We start from the raw sequence: 24,033 nt of genomic DNA, 5'->3' as shown, positions 1-24,033 counted from the left end.
CTGCCTGAAAATGTAGAGCTGTGTTCCAGTAGCCATGTTTCTTGATGATGATTGAACAATGATATAGCTTTCACAATGAGACTCTGTGAATGTGCAAACCTTGTGTCTGATGCTCCTTTTAGCTACCGTATCAACAGAAGAGTAGAACATATGGAATAAAAATAAATAATAGGGAGAACAAATGTTAAAATAAATTTAGTTTGAAATGCTAGTTGTAAATGAAAGCAAGGAGTAAGGGGTATGGTATGTATAATCTTTTTTTTCTCTATTATCGTTTTATTTCTTTTTCTGTTGTCTTTTTATTTCTTTTTCTAAATCGATGCGAGTGTTCTAAGAAATGATGAATATGCAACTATGTGATGATATTAAGAATTACTGATTGTATATGTAGAATGGAACAATATCTTAATGTTTTGTTTGTTAATTTTTTTTAATTAATAAAAAAAGTTAAAAACAAAAAAACAAAAAAGAAGGCACTGAAAAGACATATTCACAGTGCTGAAAGGAAAAAAATTGCCAACCAAGAATTCTATATCTGGCAATACTGTCTTTCAAAATAAGAGCGAGATTAAGACATTCCCAAATAAACAAAAGTGGAAAGAATCTGTCACCACTAGACAGGCCCTACAAGAGATGCTAAAGAGGGTTCTGTGAGTTGACAGGCAAGGACAATAGACCAAATATCAAACTGCATGAAGACATAAGGATCTCCAGTGAAAGTAACAACATGGATAAATATAAATGCCAGTACTATTATATTTTTCATTTGTACTTCCACTTATACTTCCTACAAAATCCAAAAGGCAAATGCAAAAATATGATAAAAGAGTGGTTTTGGACTCACAATATATAAACATGTAATTCGCAACAAGAGCTTCATGACAGTGGGAGGACAGAAGTATATATGAATATAGTTTGTGTATAATTTGGAAGTTAAGTTGATATCAAAGCAAAGGAGACTGATACAGATTTAGGATGCTAATTTAAGCCCTACGGGAACTACAAAAAAAAAATCACAGAATACACGAATTCACAGAGACAGAAATTAGCATACAGGTTACATGGATGGGGAACAGCGGGAATGGGGAGTTAAAGCATAATAGGTGTGGTAGTTTGAAGCTGCATGTACCTCAGAAAAGACCATGTTCTTTTAATCCATTCCTGTGGACATAGACCTACTGTGGGTGGGATCTTTTGATTATAGTATTTCAACAGAGATATGATCCATCTCATTCAAGGTGGGTCTTAACCATCTTACTAGAGTCCTTTATAAGAGGATAAAACACAGGAAAAATAGCCCCAGAGAAGTTTAGAGAAAGAGCCCCAGGAGAAGCTGAGAGAGGACACACAGAAAACAGAGACGAAGCTACTGAGGCCAGAATCTGAAAGCAAAGAAATCCAGGAGAAAAGAACCAGCAGACACTGGCTACGTGTCTTCCCATGTGACTGAAGTGTCCCAGATACTAGCAGCCTGTCTTCAGAATTCAGGTATCAGCCTGTTGATGTCTTGAGTTGGACATTTTCACTACCTAAGAATTGTAAATTATAAGTTAATAAATCCCCACTGTAATGGTATATTGGGTGGTACATTGCATTCTGGCAGTTTTACCAAATCAAAACAATGGGTATAGGATATCTGTTGGGGAGATAGGAAAGTTTTATAATAGAAGGCGGTGAAAGCACCACAATATTGTAAATCATTAATCCCACTGAATAGTATGCTTGGAGTGTAAAAATACAGGCTGTATATATGTTTCTACAATTATAAAAGAAACAAAAGAACTAAAGAGACCATGACGACAGGCTACACATGATCCTTGATGGGATCTAGCAAGGAAGGAGAAAAAAGCTCTAAGGGACCTTACTGGAACACATGAAAAAATTGGAATATAGACCGCATGTTTTATATCAGTGTTAAATTTCTTAAACTTGAAAATTACACTTAGGATGGATACATGAGTGAACATCCTTGTTTTTAGGAAGTATACATGGTCTTAAGTGTTCAAGGAACGTGGTGTACACAATCTAAAGTGTTCAGAAAATGGACTGATAAATGCATAGACAGATAGACAAATAAATAGAGACATTAGAATGATATGGCAAATGTGGCAAAATGTCAAAATTGGTAGATCTGGTTATCTGAGAGGTAGGGTTATATTGGGAGCTTTCTGTAAAGAATTTGTATTATCTGTCTTTTAAGTTTGAAAGTACTTCAAAATTTTTTTAAAAATTAGTTTTTAATATTCTGGATATTTTTTTAAAATCAGGGAAACATTATCCATTCAAACTAACCAAACAGAAGGGGAAAGGACATGTGAATTACTGAAAATATTTGAATTACAAAACTGTTGGTCTTTTTAAGATAAACATAACTACTTGAACATAGAATAACTAATAAATTATTCTGGAATTAATCCTTGCAGAATACTTTTAATGAACAGATAAAAATTATAAGTGGATATAGGATATCTGTTTGGGGAGATAGGAAAGTATTAATAAGTTAAGGAAAACCTGTCCTTAAGAAGAACATTAGTCTAGACTGGAAATCAAGAGCCCTAGGTTCTATTCTTAATTTGGCTTGAAACTAATACCGTGATCTTTCAAAAACCATGTAAACTTCTTTGGTATTCAATTTCTGGCTCAGAGTTGGGCCACTGACCAGACAGGAACAAGTTAAGGAGGTTACAAAAGAATGTACATCGATTATGTCACTAAATACACTGTTAAGTTCAACCAACAGTTTTCTCAATGGAGGAAGCAGTATATTGGCTTACATTTGGTGCAAGATCCTCTTGTTATCATGGACCTATAACAAAAACTACACTTTGGGTAGCAATAGATTACAGTACATGATCTAATAAGATTTCCTTCTAATTTAAAAATAGTCTCTAGTTCCTTAAAACGTATTAACTCCTACCTACAAGATTTTAAGGTTCAATCCTTGGTCCAGTACTCTTCTCTCTCCACTCTTTTGAAGCAATTGATACAGTTTCAAATGCCACCTCTGTAAGTTGACATTAAAATATGTCTGATGTGAATCTCTCTCTCCTGTTCATCTTCTCAAATTGCCTGACAAGTACTTCCACTTTGATATTCTTCTTGCCTTATTAAAAATCAACATATTTAAAACCACAATACGACTTCTTTCTCTCTAAATCTGCACAGACCCTTAATTCAATTCTTCACTTATTCAACAAATATTTATTGAGCACTTACTATAAGCCAGGCAAAGTGTTAAGTATACACTGATGAATAAACAGACATGGTCTTTAATGGGAAAGAAACAAGCAATAATCAAGTAAAAACAAAAACAGTTTAGGCAAGGATTCTCTTAGGTGATATTTAAACTACCTCACTGTATTTGGAACAATGTCTGGCATAGTAAGTATTAAAATATTTGTTGAATTATTTAATTTAGGAGAAGACCAAAAGGAGGTGGCTCTGGGAACAGCATGATAATAGCCTTGAGAAAGCAAACAGTAGGTTTACTAGAAGAAATGACAAGATGAGTGAGAAAGCATGGAATGAAACAACAAGGCAAAATCATGCAGAGTTTTCTAGTCTAGGGATAGGAGTTAGGATTTTATCCTGAGTCCCAAAGAAAACTACTGAAAGGTTTTACAAAAGAGAGTGACACATCTGCTACATATTTTTAAAAGATCACCCCAGCTGCTTTATTGAGAAAAGTTTTAAAGGATGGAGCAGTGGAAAAAAATAAATATAGAGGCTCTGGTAATATTTCAGGCTAGAGATAAAAGTGGCTTGGAGTGGGGTAGACAGAGGACAGGAGCACCTTACTTGTTCATTATAAGCATGCTTCTAGTTATCCAGCCTCCCAACCTGAATTTTCTCTATCTTATTCCTTAAAATCTCATACCCAAATAGTTCTACCACATCTTCAATCTAACCGCTACCTACATTTCCTATGACCTAATGTATAACCGATGAAAATATTTTCTATCCACTACCTCCATTCTCTTACCCATCAAATCTACTCTATTCCTATTTGCTATCAGGTCCTTTTCCTTAAACATTTTATCACATTATTTCCCTACTCAAAAACTTGTATTGGCTTCCATGGCCTATAAGATACAATACAAATTAAGTCTGTACATAACTTGCCTTTCTAGCCTTGTCACTAACACTGCTGTCTGAATCCACCTCACTAGAAAACAGATTTATTCCCAATCCACTGAATATATCTTCAACTTTCCTACACTGGAGTCTTTATACATATCATCCATCCCATAAGAAAAGCCCTCTTCCTTCACCTTCCCTTCATTTGCGGGTTTGAGATAACGTCCAGAACCCACTATTGGCAAAACTGAAGTCTGCCTTAGATACTGCTGTCCTACAAGGATATCATCAATCTAGTCTGAAAACGTCAACAAAAGAAGGGAACCACCTTCTCTAATATATGCCATCTCTCAATTAACAAATAAGTCAGCATTTCTGCACTATCCAGTACTTTAAATATATATTCGAATAAACTGGTTACAATCCAGCCTCTGCCCAAGTGAAATTACATAATGGTGTAACAATTACAGGTTTCTATAGGTTCTTCCAGTGTGTACCAACACTAATGTGGATTATCAAAAAGCAAAATACTTAAGCCATTTATTTCATTTCAGTGTGAAAAATCCGACCACCATCACAATAGAATACTTTCCCTATGTCTTTACAAGGAAATTTAAAGGCAATGGTAAATTTAAAGAGAGTATCAATCAAAGCTGAACATCCACTAAGCTACTAGTATCCTTTGTACAAAAAGCTACTTATTATTTTTTTTAATTCTTAGCAGATAAAATTTTATTTACATATTTGCTTCTCTCAGAATGAGATATAGAACTTAAAACATTTTAAATTTTAGTTTAATTTCTAAAAAATTAGAGTTAAATTTAGCTTCTTTCAAACAGCCAAAAATATTTACTTCTTTTACCACCTTTTGGTACTTAACACCTTTTGGCAGTCTCTTTGCTATTTCATCCTTACATGTCTTATTTCCACACTGAATTTTTAACCTTCACACTACCGTCTTTTCTAAAAGCATATGGAGTTTACATCCTAACAAAAACCTTAGGTGCCTCTACCCCCCTTAATCTTCCTATGATCTTCATTATTTCCTCCTGATGGTCAGTAAATAGAAAAAGGACACTAAAGATTGTGAGTGCTGACGAGAACCTAAGACCCAGAAACACTCAATTTCCTGTCACCCCCCTCAACTTTCATTTAATAGTCCAGTCCATTTAATAGAGACTAGCAGAAGAAAAAAGCTCAAATTATTATTTGAATTAAAAAAAAAAAGTACTGTGGAAAGGTTCTATATTATGAAAGGCAAAAATCAATTTTAGTAACAATTACCCTTGAAAATAACCTAAAATATCCTTAAATCACCCTTAAATTGCATTTTAGCTATGACTTTCCTTTCCCTGGAAGTAAAGGAAGTTCTATTTTATACTGTTGCAAAGTCTATATAATTTAATTCACGTAAATTAAACAAATGATGGGATACCATTGGTATTACAATCCCTCAGAAGAATGAAGAACTTTTAAAAACATTGTAAAAGTATACTAATTATCACCAAAGCCCATAATTAAGACAGAAAGAGAGGTTACCTTGACAGCTTTCTGGGAGTTGGGCAGACCTTCTTCTATGTCTTCTAAAAGAATCCCTCCTAAGCCTCGCTGGTCATGCTTATCTAAGAGCCTAAGGAGGGCCTTCTTATCTTTCAAATTGTACTTCGGCTTGAAAGCGTACTTCCCATCTACTACTTCAATTTTGGGATTGTTGACCAGTGCCTGCAACAGTGACACAATTTGGATATATTAACACATTCTTAAAATTCTACCTAATGAATTATTTAAATATATAACACTATCTAATACAATGACTGATTAAAAGTATCTTGTGGATACCCACTAGGAGATTTAAAATATCGAATAGCCAGGATATCAGAACAGTATGTGGAGCTTGGCACAGTGCTTGTGTTTTACTTAAAAAAACAAACAACAACAAAAAACCATTTATGGCAACTGCTTTGAGGAAAGCTGCACCCATATTCCTTTAGAAGGCAAAAGGGACACATATAAATAAAACACCTATTAACATTAATAGACAAAGTAAATTGGGTACTGCTCACCCTATCAAAGTACAGTTTACCACATATTAGCACTATAATATGGGAAATATTATCCTGGAAAGAACAAGTCAATAGTTAGTTTTCCCCCCCTGGTTATCAACTGGTACTAGCAGCTGTGTACAGAACTTCAAAAGGACCAGACTCACGCTTATAAGAGTTTTACTTATAATATCAGTTTGAGAATGAAACTGAGTAGGAATGCAGGAATTACTGAATATAATAATGCCCTAAGGAGTTATGTTGTACAGCTAAAACTAGAAGGAAAGCTCTCAAAGAAAGAGCAACCTTATTTATTTTCTTATGCAGCTGCCAACCTGACTCTGAAGGGAACAGAAAGAAGAAAGGAGAGAGAATACAATAGTAATAAAAATAATCTTTCACTAATATTGGCAATCTATGAAATTCCAAGATTAGGTAAACCGGCAAAATTTAAATGTGGACTACCATTATTTGTATATCACTAATATGATGAACTACAATGATACCAATTAACTGGTACATTTTTATCATAAAAAACAAGTATAGTATTTTGCTTGGTAAAGTTAATTAACTAAATAATGTTTTAGCAACTTTCATTTGGTGTTTAAAAACTAGCAGTAGTTCTAGAAAATAGTCTTTCAAAAGAGGCAAATATCTCAAATTTTTAAATGCTATTAATTCCCAAATTAGTATGGTCACTGACTGTGCTGCAGTTTGTTTTCCTCAAACTGTTCTGTGAACATACATAATGTTCAAGATTATTTTTCCAAATAAAATGCTATAAGCAGTAACATATCATCAAACCACAATAGTAATGAGCACAGCAAAAATCTGGCTATCCCTATAACATCTCATGCTTTAAATGTCTGAAAACATATATAAAAACAATAGCATTTACAAACATATAAATTAAAAATTTAGCAGTTCAAAATAAGCATCAATTATTCTGGAAGAACTTAAATGGAATTGATACAATGACTTCTTTACAACTTTTATCTTCAAGTCTTTAAATTTTTAAATAGATAAATTTATGTGAAAACCAACACATCAAACAACTTTGTAAATGTGAATGTTTAAAAAATAAAATTGCTACACTACTTCTTCTAGGAAAGAATAAAAACCTTTATCGATTTCCACATCATAAAAATCCTCTGGTTATAGAAAAGAGATCATGATAATTAAGTAGTATTTTTAACAACATTTTAAGCCTATTCTCACCTCAGTCATTAGCCACTGTTTCTGCTTGAGCCCAATATCTAAATGCTGCGTTTCATCTAAAATTTCTTCTAAAGTCAGAGGATGTGTATCTCCTCGCTGATGCCGTGTCTGTTGAGGGAAGAAACAGTTATTAGAAAAGAGTTTTTAAAAACTAGATGCATAAAATAAAAATTACACATAAATAAATATTTTCAAGAATGCAGAAAATGCCCTAGCTCTATAAAATCAAGTGAAACACTGGAAAAAAATTTGTGCAATTCTTATAACAAAAAACTATCTTTATAATATTTTAAGAGCTCCAACAACCTAACAAGAAAATGCTAAATGGTAGGGGCAAACTGATCATAGAAAAAGAAATGCAAATAAACTAACATTCATGAAAAAATACTCAACATCCACCAAGTTAGTAGTTACCCATTAATCTGGCAAAAGCCCAGGCAATTCTGTTGGTGACACTGTAAGGAAACAGGCCCCCCTCACACATGCTGAGTAAGAGTGCAAGTGGTACAACACTTAGGGAGAGCAATTTGGCAATATAAATGCATTTACCCTTAACCCAGCAATCCCATTTCAAGGAATTTGTCCTACAGAAATACCAGCACAATATACAAAACTGATTTATTTATAAAATCACTGCAGCATTGCTTGTAATAGCAAATATCAGAAACAACCAAAGTGGCCATCAACAAAGGACTGATTTAATAAATTGCAATCTCAATGCTACTATACAGATGTTAAAAAAGATGAGGATGTTCTCCATGTGCTAATTTGGAAAGAGCTAGGGATGAATTATTAAGGGTATATAAATATGCACCCCTTCAGGAAAGATGGCTGAATAGAGTAGCTCGAGATCAGCCCTGCTTCACGGAAAAGTTAGAGAAGGGACAGGAGGGCAACTGAGGCAGCAATTTCGGAGTGCGGCTGACCTGGGACAGCCTTCTCCACCACATAAGGCAGCCCTAGTTGCAGAGGCCAAGAAACTGAGAGGCAGAAAGCTGGAGTCTAGTATGGAGGTGCAGAGTCCTCAGGAGTGCACAGACAGGAGCCAGGAACTAGGAAGTAAGCCAGGCTGCGTTCCTTGGGTGGGCTGCCCTCCCCAGCACAGCCCCATGACTGGCGACTCACCCCACACCCCACAGACCCAAACCCCATCACCCGCTTCCATACCCTGCGCTCCAGGCACCCCCACCCCACCAGTCCCCAGTGCATGTACCTGCCCCACACCCCCACCCCAACTGCAGCCAACCCACCTCTCCTACACCCCTTCCAAGCACTACCTTCCCCTCCCTCTTCCCTGCAGGGTGTTGCCAGCACATAAAGGCTGTGGGCACTAACCTCTATACAGTGGCTACCCCTGACCATAGTGTCGCATAGCCTCACCCTGCACCCCCTGAACTTTCCGCATCAGTTTACCGCTCTCCTCGACCCAAGCATATCCACAGGCCACCAATCATGTCATTTAGCTCTGGGAACTTCAACTTACAGCAGTCCTGGAACCACACATGCGCATCGGCCTCAATCACATCATTCAGCTCTGGGAATGTCAGTTTACAGCAGTCCTAGAACTGCACATGTGCACAGGCCTCACCCACACTTCCCAGCTCTGAGAAAGTGCTGACCTGCACAGCCGGGACACATCTGCCCCTGATCTATGAAAGCTTAAGACGGACCTGCTGCCACAGCTCTATGCATGCGCACACAGGGCCCTTAAACCAGAGCACACCAGGATTATGACCCCCAGATGAGTGCACCAGCACAGTTACATCCTTCCTGACCGCTCAGCACCCACATTCACAAGCATCAGTGTAACATCCCCAATCTGTGCCTTTACCTGCCTGAAACAAAACACCATACTGAGTGCCCCACTACGTACCCTGTTTCCTGCTGTACATCCATCCTACAAATACAAGGCCTTAGACTACCAAAAGAAAGCAAGTACCAAAGTAAATCAATCAAGATATTTACATGCCACAAAGACAGCATAATAAGATTACTAAGCATATCACAATTCAGACAGACATACCCCTGCCTAATGATCAAATTAAAACACCAGAGGAGAGACAGGCATCGGAAAAACCAATCAAAGATGTTCATACAACTCTACTTAATAAAAAAAAAGTGGCATAGCAAATGACATAAAGGAGATCAAGAACACACCAGAAGGACATAAAGAGGAATTTGAAAGAATACGTAGGAAACTAGCAGATAGAGATTAAAGGCTCTGTTGACAAAATAAAAAGCATACTAGGGGTATACAACACCAGATTTGAAGAGACAGAAGAAAGAATAAGTGATATAGAGGGCAGGATAACTGACTTTGAAGACTCAAACAGCAAATATCAAAAAGATGGAAAAATTGAATTGGCTCTCAGGGAAAAGACAGACAAAACAGAGCATGCAGATATACGAATCACTGCTGTCCCAGTAGAAGAGAGGAGTAAAGGGCTAGGAAGGGTAGTTGAGGATATAATGGGGGAAAACTTCCCAACCCTCATATAGGACATAAGTATTCAAGTCAAAGAAGCCCAAACTCCAAAGAGAATAAATACAAATAGGTCTTCCCCAAGACACACACAAATCAGTATGTCAAATGTTGAAGAGAAGCAGAAAATCCTGAAAGCGGCAAGGAAAAAACAATCTACTATATACAAGGGAAACCAAATAGAATGAGTTTAGACTACTTAACTGCACCCTGGAGGCAAGAAGGTAGTGGTATGATATAGTCAAGATCCTGAAAGAGAAAGACTTTCAGCCTAGAATTCTGTACTCAGCCATACTGTCCTTCAAAACCAAGGGAGAGAGTAAAGCTTTCACGAAGAAGTCAAGAAAGAATTTGTCAACAAGAGACCAGCCCTATGAGAAATACTAAAAGAAGTTCTGCCAGCTGAAAAAAAAAAAGACAGGAGGGGGAGGTCCAGAGGAGGACACAGAACTGAAGAGTACCACTAAGGGTAATTTAAAGAATACAAAGAGAAAGAGGGAAAAGAATATATAGATCTGACAAATAAATAAATAAGATAAGATGGTGGAATCAAGAAACGCCTTTTCAATAACTTTGAATGTCAATGAACTAAATTCGCCAATTAAAATCCGATATTAGTATAGGTATCCCAGCTCTTTTGGTTGGGATACCATTGGCAGATTGGCAGAACAGATTAAGAAACATAATCCAGCTATGTGCTGTATATAAGAGACTCGTCTTAGACACAAGGATACAAATAGATTGAAAATGAAAGGATGGAAAAAGATTTTCCATGCAAGTTGTAATCAAAAGAAAGCAGGAGTAGCTATACTAATACTGGACAAAATAGACATTAAATGTAAAGACATCGTAAGAGGCAAAGAAGGACACTATAAACTAATTAAAGGGTCAATTCATCAGAAGATATGACAATCATAAATGTTTATGCTCCCAATCAAGGTGCTCCAAAGTATATGAGACAGACATTGGCAAAACTGAAGGGAGCGATAGATGTTTCAAGGATAATAGTAGGAGACTTCAATACATCACTCTCCTCTATAGACAGAACAACCAGCCAGAAGAGCAACAAGAAAATAGATAAGTTAAATGACTTGATAAATGAATTGGACCTAACAGACATATATAGGTCAGTGCACCCCAAAACACAAGGTTATACGTTCTTCTCTAGTGCTCATGGAACATTCTCGAGGATAGATCATATGCTGGGGCATAAAACAGGTCTTTATAAATTGAAAAACTCTGAAATTATTCAAAGCACTTTCTCTGATCACAATGGGATGAAGCTGGATCTCAATAACCACCAAAAAACGAGAACATTCAAAAATGTATGAGATTAAATTACACACTCTTAGACAACCAGTGGGTCAAAGGAAAAATTGCAATAGAAATCAGTAGCTACCTGGAGATGAATGAAAATGAGAATAAAACCTGCCCGAACTTGTGGAAGGCAGCAAAGGCTACACTGAATTGCCCTAGATGCCTGTGTTAAAAAACAAGTTCCAAAGGAATGTCAATACTGCAGGGTGTTGAAAATGGATGGTAATTAATACTTTAAAATTTTAACTTATGTGTGAGACTAAAGCAAAAATGTTTATTTGGTACAAAATTTATATTTTGACTAGTATAGTTCCTAACATAACCTATGTGGTGTTTTTATAGTGACACAAACATGCTAAGAAATGACCATGATGATGCATATACAACTATGTGATGATACTGTGAATTACTGATTATATATGTAGAATGGAATTATCATATGTTAAAAATTTTTGTGTTTGTTTGTTGTTATAGTTTTAAAAAATTGAAAAATTAATTTAAAAATATATGTATTAAAAAACCAAACAAACAAGTTCCTGGTGCCTGCCCATGCCAAAAAAAAAGAAGAAGAAGGAGTGAAAATGGAGGACTTAACAGCACATCTGGATGGAGGAACATAAGAAAGAATAGCAAACTAACCCCAAAGCAAAAAGAAGAGAAATAACAAAGATTAAGCCAGAAATAAATGAATGGGAGAACAAAAGAACAATAGAAAGAATCAATAAAACTGAAAGTTGGTTCTTTGAGAAAATCAATAAAACTGATGGGCCACTGGCAAGGCTGATAAAGAAAAAAAGGGATAAAGAAAAAAAGAAATAAAGAATATCAGAAATGAGAAGAGGTGTTTCACCACCAATCCTGAAGAAATCATGAGAGGATCTATGAACAACTATATGCCAACAAACTAGACAACTTAGATGAAATGGACAAATTCCTGGAGACACACAAACAAGCTACATTGATTCAGGAAGAAAGAGCAGATCTAAACAAACCAATCACAAGAAAGAGAATCAATCAGTCATCAAAAATCTTCCTACAAAGAAAAGCCCAGGGCTAAATGGCTTCACAGGGGAATTTTGTCAAACATTCCAAAAAGTACTGATACCAATCCTGCTCAAACTTTTTCAAAAAATTGAGGAAAAAGGAACTCTACCTAACTCATTTTATGAAGCTGTGTTAGTTAGATTCAGTTGTCAACTTGGCCAGGTGAGCATGCCTAGTCTTGTTGCTGCGGACATAAGCCAATGGTACGTGAACCTCATCTGTTGCCAATTACATCTGCAGTCAGCTAGGAGGCGTGTCTGCTGCAATGAGTGATGTTTGACTTAATTGGCTGGTGCTTAAATGAGAGATCGCAAAGTAGCACAGCCTAGCAGCTCAGCATTCCTCATCACAGCACTTGCAGCTCAGCCCAGGCCTTTGGAGAAGTCACCCCGGGGAAAGTTGTTGGAACCCAGGGGCCTGGAGAGAAGACCAGCAGAGACCATCCTATGCCTTCCACGTAAGAAAAGAGCCTCAGTGGAAAGTTAGCTGCCTTTCCTCTGAAGAACCAACAAAATAAATCCCCTTTTATTAAAAGCCAATCCGTCTCTGGTGTATTGCATTCCGGCAGCTAGCAAACTAGAACAGAAGCTAATATTATCTTAAAACCAAAACTGGGTAAAGATGCTATAAGAAAGGAAAACCACAGGCCAATCTCTCTAATGAACATAGATGCAAAAATTCTCAATAAAATATTAGCAAATTGAATTCAACAGCGCATTAAAAGAATTACACACCACAACCAAGTGAGGTTTGTACCAGGAATGCAAGGATGGTTCAACACCAGAAATTCAATTAATGTAGTACAGCACATTAACAAATGGAAAGGGAAAAATCACATGATCATCTCAACTGAAGCTGAAAAAGCATTCGACAAAATTCAGCATCCTTTTCTGATAAAAACATTCCGAATGACAGGAATCAAAGGTAACTACCTTAATAGGATAAAGGAAATATATGAAAAACTGATAGCCAGCATCGTACTCAATGGAGAGAGACTGAAAGCTTTCTCCCTAAGATAAGGAACAAGACAAGGATGCCGACTGTCATTACTATTATTCAACATTGTGCTAGAAGTTCGAGCTAGAGCAATGAGGCAGGACAAAGAAATAAAAGGCATTCAAATTGGAAAGGAAGAAGTAAAACTCTCATTATTTGCAGATGATATGAGACTATACTTGGAAGATTCTGAGAAACCTACAGCAAAGATACTTGACTAATAAACAAATTCAGCAAGGTGGCAGGATATAAAATTAATGCACAAAAATCAGTAACATTTCTTTACACAAGCAAAGACCAAACTGAGGAGTCAGTAAAGGGAAAAATTCCTTTCAAAATAGCAACTAGAAGAATCAAGTACTTAGGGATGAATTTAACTAGGGATGTAAAGGACTTGTACACAGAAAACTATATAACATTACCAAAAGAAATCAAAGGAGATATAAATAGGTGGAAAGACATTCCCTGCTCATGGATAGGAAGGCTAAATATAGATAAGATGTCAATTCTCCACAAATTGATAAAGATCAACACAGTACCAATCAAAATTCCAACAACCTACTTTGAAGATTTGGAAAAGCTAATTACCAAATTCATCTGGAAGGGAAAGAGACCCCAAATAGCTAAAAGCATCCTAAAAAAGAAGTACGACGTGGGAGGATTAACACTCCCTGCTTTTCAAAACCTATTATAAAGCCACAGTGGTCAAAACAGCATGGTACTGGCACAAAGACAGAAGCAGTGGCCAATAAAATCGAATTGAGAGTGCAGAAATAAACCACCAAATAAATCTCTGCTCAAATGATTTTTGACAAGGCCCCCAAATCCTCTGAATTGGGACAAAACAGTCTTTTTAATAATTGGGGGTGGAAGAACTGGATATTAACAGCCAAGAGGATGAAAGAGGACCCCTATCTTACACCCTACACAAAAATTAACTCAAAGTGGATCAAACACCTAAATATAAGAACTAGCAACCATAAAGCTTCTAGAAGAAAATGTAGGAAAACATCTTAAAGACCTAGTAATACGAGGTAGTTTCCTAAACTTTACACCCAAAGCACAAGCAACAAAATAAAAAATAAATGGGAACTCCTCAAAATCAAATGGTTCTGTACCTCAAAAGACTGTCAAAAAGGTGAAGAGGCAGCCAACTCAATGAGAGAAAATATTTTAAAATCACAAATCAGACAAAGGTTTGATTTTCTGTATATACAGAGAAATCATACACCTCAACAACAAAAGAACAAACAACCCAATTATAAAATGGGGTAATAATATGAATAGGCATTTTTCGGAAGAGCAAACACAGATGGCTCAAAAGCACGTGAAGAGATGGTCATTTTCATTGGCTATAAGGGAAATGCAAATCAAGACTACATGAGATATCACTTCACACCTATAAGAATGTCTGGTATTCAACAAACTGGAAACTATAAATTTGGAGAGGATGTGGAGAAACTGGGACACTCGTACAGTCCTGGTGGGAATGTATAATGGTGCAGCCACTATGGAAGCTGTGTGGTGTTTCCTGAGGAAACTAAATATCGAGTTGCCCTATGACCCAGCAATAGCAACACTTATACCCAGAAGAGATGAAAGCAATAACACAAACAGACATTTGCGCATCAACATTCATTGCAGCATTACTCACAATCGCCAAAAGATGAAATCAAAACAAATGACCATCAACAGACGAGTGGATCAACAAAATGTGGTATATGCATACGATGGAATAACATGCAGCAATAAGACAAAATGATGTCCTGAAGTACATGACAAGATGGATGAAGCTTGAGGACATAATGCTGAGTGAAATTAGACAGACACAAAAGGATAGATACTGTATGATTTCAGGTTTATGACCAGTGTAAAATTATAATCAGAGGCTTATAATACAGAATATAGGGGACAAAGAGATACATAGAAGCTAGAGATAGGTGAACCGTTAGCTATGAGGTTGAACTCCAATTGTAAGGGAACAGATAGAGTGAAGGTAGTTCTCTAGTGGGTCTATAAGTAATATTACTATATTAAAGATGAACATGATTGAAAGGGGTGGTATAGACCTATGTGTCCCACTGATTAACACTAGAAATATGAATTCGTTCTCCCAAGAATTACATCAAACATACAATTCTTGTGCAAAGAGTGTTTAAGTCCAGAGTACAGGGGGAAAACTGCTGTTGCACACTATGAGCTCTGTTCAAAAGGAAACAATCAGCACTACCACAGCAACAACAGAGGTAAATAATGGGAGAGGGACAAGAGTTAAGAGGAGATTTAGATTTCCTATTTGGCGAGGGTGTGTTTATTGGTTTTCTTTCTCTTGGGAACAATGAACTTACCTAAAATTGAGAATGTTGATGGACTGTGGACTTTGGGACCTCTACATGATGCATGATGACTGCAGATGGCTAAAGGATGCACTGAAGGAGAAGTAGATTAGTGAATGATGGTGTATACTTATGAATGAAAGTAGTGCTGTGACAAAAAGGAACAAAGTCATGAGGCATGCAACGATGTGAATGAATATGTGGGACATCTGGTGAGACAAAATAAGCCAGAAACAAAACAACAAGAAAAATATGGTGACCTTTAGAAAATGCTTATAAGAAAAAAGAGGCAAAGATTGTAAGCTTTTAGAGCAGACACATTAAATGTGCAGTGGTGATTATTATTTCTGGATTTTGAGAGGCTGTTTTATATATATAACCTGATATTTACAGATAACGAAGTCAAACAGGTTGGGGTTAAAGTAATTAAGAATATAGGGGTAAGGAAGACAATGACTATATTTTAGAACTACAGACATTTTGAGACCAGTGGAAGAAAGGTTTATTTGGTCTTGAATTGAAATTTTATGTACTGTATAATGTAATTCAACCTATCTGTATAGCTCATTTGAACAACTAAAACACAGGGAGCACAGAATAAGAAACAGGTCCTTTAATCCTGTATAGATTATTGCAATGCCTGGATACATCCTAGAGTACATTAAGCAGATAATCAAGAAATATTGGCAAAGTATCCTGAGAAATGGGAGAAAGAATATGGAACTATTAAACTTTACCTTTAGGGAATCCCGATACTGTGTCAAACTTCAGGGACACCCAAATCAATAGGACATGGCCTCGATCATGAGGCTTACTCTTGTGAAGCCTATGTATGCAACACAGAAGCTTAGACTACCTATAAGCATGCCTAATACTTACTCCTGGAGGACCTCTTTTGTTGCTCAGATGTGGCCTCACTCGCTCTCAGCCCAACTCTGCAATCTTTGCTTTCCTGAAATCTTTGCCTTCTCCCTATGTGGTACATGATATCCAGGGGTGAAAGTCTCCCTGGCAACATGGGAGAGGAGTACCAGGGATGAATCCAGACCTGGGACCGTGGGATCAACAATTCTGTCCGGACCAAAGGGGGGAAAATAAATGTAACTAATAAAGTATCAATGGCAGAGAGAACTCAAATAGAGCCGAGAGGCTACTCTGGAGGTTCCTTTTACCAAGCTTCAGGTAGACCTTGCTGCCTATCATAACCTGCCAACCGCCAACCAGGACCATTCCAGCCAATATAAAGAATACCTAGGGCAATATATGATTCCACAAGGGATCCATGAGTAACTTTCCAGAAACCTACAACCTCCAGATGGGTCCCTGGCCCAGATAAGTCCTGAAACCTAGCCCAGCCTCTCCAGAACATCTGATAGTTGTATCTCCCTACCCCATATTACTAACAGACCCTTCCAATATGAATAATTTAGAATTGCCATAGCCCAAACAACTTCAAAGAGAAGTATGGAAAGATCAAAGGTGATGGTGGAATTATACAGAGAAGACAGGATTTAACAAATGAATATGAATGCTGAATCATTAAACTTATATCTCTTTCAGTCTCCACTATTTTAGAGCAGATAGAAGTAAAAACCTAAAATTTTGAATTATAACCCATGTCAAACTCTGAAATATGTTCTACAACTTAATTGTGGTGCTGTTTTGAAATTTATAACTCTTTTGTATATATGCTATTAAAAAAAAAGTCAATTGTGATGATAAAAAAATATTTAAAATATGCTCCCATATTCTGGAGCAGCTAGAAGGAAAAATATAAGAGGATGGTATAGTAGCCTCTGATAATCTCTGGGATCTGTCCTGTAACTACCTGTTGAAGAGTACTTAGAAAACTATTACTCTTTTATTTCTTTGCCTTGCATATATGTTATACTATACAATAAAAAAAAGTTAAAAAAAAAACTTATGCATTATGCAACCTTTTTCGTAGGAAAGGGCAGAGACAATACATATTTGTATTTTGTGTTTTTTTCCTGCTTAAAGAACCACTGGAAACAGCCACAATAAACTAATAAAAATAGTTACCTTATGAAGCAGTGCAGAAGAGAAAATGAATAGGTTTAGAGGTGAGAAAAAGATTTCTTCATTTATACATTTTATATTATTTCAATTTTTTTTACCAAGAGGTGTAGTAAGACAAAATATAACTTCATTCAAAACAAAAATAACTTTTAAAAAAGAAGAAAAAGTGGCTCTGTGGCAAAATTCTTGCTTGCCATGCCAGAGACCCAGGTTCAAATCCCAGTGCCTGCCCATGCAAACAAAAAAAAAAAATGAAAGAAAGAAAGAAAAATTCATTCCAGGCTCTAAGCTTCATTACTATGGGCAGGTTATTACTAAACTCAGAGCTTCAATCAGTCCACTGGAAAACTAAAACAATCATTTCCTAAAGGGTATGTTTGGAAAGCAGATAAAGACATAAAGTGTGACATATAACATAACACATACAAACCATCTATTCAGCATCTGCTGCTAATTAATTCAAATGTTTAGTGACTGCTTTGTGCCAAGAGCACTACACTGAGACATACAATGACATGTAAAGTACTTCTCTTGCCTTTCAAAAGCTACCAACTGAGTAAAAACGCTAAAACATATACAAATAAAGGTCAGGCTTTGGAAGGTTTGTATCTTCCAAACAGACAAATACAATGAGAGGAGATGAAAAAGAAGGCTGGATGTGGGCAGAACTTTGAAAGATGGCTAAAATATAGAGAAAAAGAAAGGATAGCTGTAACACAACACAGTGGTGACAAAGTGGGGTACATATACCCTAGAGGTATAAAAGCCAATCCATTTAGATTATTCTTTAGAAGCTTTATATTAAATTTTAATCTAAAATTTACATTTAAAAAGTATGTGGTGGTTATGTACCCCCAGAAAAGGCCATGTTCTTTTTACCCATTCCTGTGGATGTAGACCTCTTATAGGTGGGACCTTTTGATTAGGTTATTTCAATTGAGATGTGACCCATTCCATTCAAGGTGGGTCTTTATTCCTTTGTAGAGTCCTTTATAAGAGTATAAAGGACACACAGAAAAAGCCCAGAGAAGCCCGAGAGGAACTGAGAAGAAGTTACCAAAGCCAGAAGCTGGGAGCAACAAAACCCAAGAGAGGAGGACCAACTGACTTGCCACATGCCTTCACATGTGACATAGGTGTCCTAGATGCCAGTGGCCTGTTTTCAGAGAAGATATCATCCTCTCGATGCCTTTATTGGGACATTTCAACAGTCTTAGAACTGTAAATTTTAAGTTCATAAATCCCCATTATAAAAGCCAATCCAGGGCAGTCCACAGTGGCTCAATACGCAGAGTTCTTGCCTGCCATGCTGGCGACCCAGGTTCAATTCCCGGTGCTTGCCCATTGCAAAACAAACAAACAAACAACAACAAAAAACCCAACCCATTTCTGGTATGCTGCATTCCAGCAGCTTTAGCAAACTGCAACAACAGTATGCTTTGCTAATATTCAATAAATGTATTGTTACCAGGTACCAGGGGATGTATTGATTTGCTCAAGCAATAACACATCTGGAATAGCAGCTGCAGTTGGAGTTCCCACCTGGTTGAGCTTACGATAATTCACTGTCATCCTCCAAGACCCACCCATTTGTTTTCTGCACAGGTCAAATAGGAGAGTTGAACGGGGATGTGGTGGGAATCACCACCCCTGAATCCTTCAAGTCCTTAAGAGTGGCAGTAATCTCTGCAATCCCTTCAGAAATCCAGTACTGCTTCTAATTTACTATTCTGTTAGGTAGGGGCAGTTCTAGTGGCTTCCACTTGGCCTTTCCCATCATAATCCCTCACTGTACAAGTTAGAAAGCATATGTGGGGATTCTGCCAGTTGCTCAGTATGTCTATACCAATTATACATTCTGGAACTGGGGAAATAACTACAGAATTGGTCTGGGGGCCCACTATGAGATGGGCCTGAGCTAAAATTCCATTGATCACCTGGTCTCCATAAGCCCCTACTCTGACTGGTGGACCAGAATGACGTTTTGGGTCCCCTGGAATTAATGTCACTTCTGAACCAGTGTCTAATACTCCCCAAAATATCTGATCATTTCCTTTTCCCCAATGCACAGTTACCCTGGGAAAAGGCCTTAGGTCTCCTTGGGGAAGGCTTGGAGGAAGATTAACAGTATAAATATGCAGCAGTGTAACAGGGTTCTCCCCAAAGGGACCTGGCCTCCCCTTTCTGTCTCAAGTCTGAAAATTGATTAAGGGGCCGTGGCTCTGTTTTTGTAATTCAGGCTAGACTTCTGTTCACTGGAGCTAGAACTCTTCTGTTTATACAGCTCCAACAAGAATTTAGTAGACTGCCCTTCTATTGTATGTCTAGGTACCTGATGACTTACTAGTCAATGCTACAAATCTCTGCAAGTCATATAATTTTGACTCCTGCTGTGAGTTTGTTAGTCTGTTATAATAACCACGTCTATCCTGTCTTTGGCAATTAAGTGCTGCCACCTGGCTTCTGCCAACTCAGGATCCGGTCATCCCCATTGTGTTTAAAGATTCCAGCTCAGTGACAGTAGTTCCTACCGTAATATCTGACCTACAGAGAAGTGCAACTACAGAACTCTTCAGGAATGATGGCCCTAGCCTCGCATATTTATTTCTTACTGTTCTGGTAAAAGGTGCATCCTCCAGACATTCCTGGGGTGTAAGAGCAGGCTTTGCATGATAAATTCACTCTAACATTCCAGTCTCTCTAAGCCTTTGGATCCCCTCATCTACATTATACTAGGGCAGTTCTGGCATTTCAACCTCAGGTAATGTCGGCCACCTTTTGATCCACATTTCAACCAACCATCCACACAAACTGTTAATACCTTTTCTAAGCCCTTGAGCTGTAACATTGAAAGAATCTCTGCTTAGTAGGCCCCTATCAATAAATTCAGCCTGATCCAGCCTTATATTCCTCCCTTCATTATCCCACACCCTTAAAATCCATTGCCACACATATTCCCCTGATTTCTGTCTATATAGATTGGAAAACTCACACATTTCTTTTGGAGTATAACGTACCTCCTCACATGTGATACTTTTGTACCTCACCTTTAGGGGCCTGCTGGGACTTTAGTCTAGTTATAGGTCTAGAAGAAAAGAGGGGTGGTGGGGGTGAGTCATGAAAATAATTAGAAATATCTTCCAAGCCATCTGCTTCAGGGCATTCATTTGCAGTTTCATCTGGTGAAACAGGATTAATCACTATAGGGCTAATCCCTTCAGGAAGAGGTTGGGTGGCCAACTCCTCAAGACAGGCTGGAGGTAGAGTGGCTATGTCCTCAGGGCAGACTATTACAGGGTTATCTAGAGAAGACACAGCATGACCTAGGGTTTCAACCTCACCCCTGACACCATTATCAATCCATGTCACCATCCCACTTTTTCAGGGTCCCACTTCTTTCCAATCAATGCCCTCACTTTAATGGCAGACACCATGCAACACTGAAATTTGTTTTTGTTGTAAAGTTGCTATTCTAACAATAAGATTCTGAGTCTGATTTTCAGAGATTTCAAGCTTATGGCTACAGGAAATTAGATTTTCCTTCAAGACATTCATTGAAACGTCTACATTTGTCAGACGGCGCTTAAGCTTCTCGTTTGGAGCCTTAAGCCCGTCCCTTTCACTCCTTAATGTGTCTTATTTCCACAAAACTCTGTAAAGGTTTCAAAAACATTATCCCTCAGCACTAGCTTCATACAAGCGAAGCATTAGGAGAATCGAATGGTGATATTTTGACTATCTCTTTGGCCAACTCATTCCATGGATTGGGAGTGTCATTCTGATTATGGGAATCAGAGTCCTTAGTACCTCTGAGTCCAGTCTGAGTAGAAAACCATTCATAAAAACCCACTTTTAAGATTCTGTTTCTTAAGAACCACTCCTGGTACCAAGTTGTATTAGTTAGGGTTCTCTAGAGAAACAGAATCATAAGGAAACCTTGCAAATATAAAATTTATAAAAATGTCTCACGTAACCATAGGAATGCCGAGTCCAAAATCCGCAGGACAGGCTGCGAAGCTGACTATTTCAATGGAGGGTCTGGATGAACTCTACAGGAGCTCGCCGGCCAAAGCAGGAAGAGAGCCTGTCTCTTCTGAATCTTCCTTAAAAGCCTCCCAGTGATTAGATTAAGCATCACTCATTGCAGAAAACACTCCCCTTGGCTGATAACAAATGGAATCAGCTGTGGATGCAGCTGACATGATAATGATTTAATCCTATGAAATGTCCTCATTGCAACAGACAGGCCAGCACTTGCCCAACCAGATAGGTACCACTGCTTGGCCAAGTTGACACATGAACCTGACCATGACAGAGTCATTTTTCCTTTCCTTTTGCTAGTAGGTTTCGCTGTCTGTCACCTGCCTGCTCTCGCTCCTTAATCTGTTTCCCTCTTTCTCAATAAACCTATCAAGCTTTAACTCACTGTCTCATGTGGAACCCTTGAGGAATCCATGTCTAATATGAATGGTGCCAAGACCTGGGACAGAGGTCTGACTAAAGGCTTAGCTTTCTAAGCTAAGGGGTATAGACAACCTTCCTGTCACTCTGTTTCCCCAAACCGGCACAGTCACTATGGTTTCCATGTGATTGACAGCTTGAGTTTTGGGCTCAGACCCTCTTATCGGGATGCCAGCTCACATCCACTGCACTCAAATGCCTATAACTAACTCAGCCCTAGGTAAGTGACATCCTTCTGCCCAGATCCTCCCTTGAGAGTTTTGTGTCTCATGGATGGCTGCCCTGCTTTTGGGCCTGCTTTAACACAGCACCCCAGCCAGCTCCCTGAACATTTTTTATCGGCCTGAAAAATCTAAGTGCTTAGTCAAAATTCTCCAGCTCTAAGAGTGATTTTCCCCATTGCAGCAGTCAAAAGTAATGGGGAATGCCCTGACTGAAAGACTGCATGCACTCTTCTGGTTTCAACAACAACCCAGGAATGCCTGCTTTGTTGTCGTGACTGGATCATATATGTGGGCAGTTAGTCCCACTTAAAACTATGTCTTGGGTAGCTCCATAAACTTCCAAGGGAGCAATAACTCATAAACCTCCCATGAGCAAACAAATATCCATAAGCCTTCTCCAATACTCTTTAAAACAACAAAAAATGTTGGCCAACAGAAGGCACTCTCGGTTAAAAAAAGTCTAAAAGTTTGTGCTGGCAAGCTTAACAACCTTATTCCTCTGTGCTACTCTATTGTTTTGCCTTCTTCATAACAAACCTTCTAAGCCTCCTACCCCTCTAATCACTTCTAAACCGCTGTCATAAGTGTTCCATGCCTGTTTAATTGTTAATTAATATATTCAGAATGCTAAATATTTAATGCCTATTTGCTAGCTAATGTGTTCAGTCTAATTATTAACTGGTATGTTCCTAGGTTTATATTAGTCAAATGTTCATAACTGGTTACTAATTACAAAAATTCTTTTAAAAAAGGAATCTTTAAGCTGTAATGAAAATTAAAAGCATTTTAGTTATAAGTCTATTAAAAGATTTTATTTCTCTGACATAATCTGGCCTCACTAAGATTTAAAATAAAAATAGTACTATCATAGTTAAAGATATTGCAGTTAAAATTGTTTTGCAAACAGAAGAAATGGAATCAATCCTTTACTTGTCCCTCTCAAAAATATGTTTAAAAATGAATAAAATAGTTAAAAATAGTTGAGGGCAAAGGATAAAACCTCTCAAAATTCCATGTCTCTTACCTAAAACTTTCAAACCCAAAAAGCCTAATATTTTTCTGCCTGTACAACAAATTAAAAAGTTTTCCTAAATGTATTTAAACTGGGGACAAATTCAATAAACTCAGTATATTTCTCAGAACCTAACAGTCAATGTACTTTTAAAATTTTTCATAATTTTAAAAACAATAAAAAGGAATTGAATGATAGATTTTAAATAAAACAAATGCAATTTTATTTTGCTTAAATACACTCTCCCTAAATTTAAATAAACTTACTAATAAATAAACTAATATTATAAATACATTCTCAAAATTCCTCTTAAAGTAGCCTAACAAATTGCATAAATTGAGCAATGTACTTAATATTAATAACATAAATGTAATAAAATTTAAAATATGCTAATACTTCAAATACTTTATTTTAAAAACCAATTAAGTTTAAAAACATACAAATGGATTTTTTATAACTTTAATTACCTGAATTTTTAAAATATCTGACTTCTCTTACTTAGCCATTTATTACCTCAATATGTATAAGAATCTGGAGTTATAATAACTTTATTAAAGCCAGTCTGTCATGAATAAAAAAACATAAATCTTGGCTTCTAAAGGTTTATATTCTAGTTAAAATATACACCTACAGAGGCTTTATATAAAACAGTGGGAACAGATGAATAAAAACGCAGAGAGGATTTAAAAAGCAAAGAAATAAAAAACGACCTAAGAAGTCTTCATAAAAATAACACATGTAAAATCTTTAAATAAAAAAGTAGCATTTAAACAAATTAAAAACT

General features: G+C 37.1%; 1 protein-coding gene across 2 annotated transcripts in view; it reads right to left on the bottom strand.

The window, feature by feature from the left end:
• GTF2E2 (general transcription factor IIE subunit 2) overlaps positions 1-24,033 on the bottom strand; it is a 136,616-nt gene that overhangs the window by 52,700 nt on the left and 59,883 nt on the right. For both annotated transcript variants that reach the window (XM_077144501.1, XM_077144504.1), the window contains exons 4-5: positions 7,338-7,445; positions 5,617-5,799 (exon numbers count right to left, since the gene is read on the bottom strand). In XM_077144501.1, the coding sequence (XP_077000616.1) occupies positions 5,617-5,799; positions 7,338-7,445 (291 nt within the window). The remainder of the gene's footprint in view (positions 1-5,616; positions 5,800-7,337; positions 7,446-24,033) is intronic.

The sequence above is a fragment of the Tamandua tetradactyla genome, chromosome 26, assembly GCF_023851605.1.
Source record: "Tamandua tetradactyla isolate mTamTet1 chromosome 26, mTamTet1.pri, whole genome shotgun sequence".
Lineage (NCBI taxonomy): Eukaryota > Metazoa > Chordata > Mammalia > Pilosa > Myrmecophagidae > Tamandua > Tamandua tetradactyla.
Note: the sequence above shows the minus strand (reverse complement) of the source record. Positions and strands in the feature narration are given on the sequence as shown.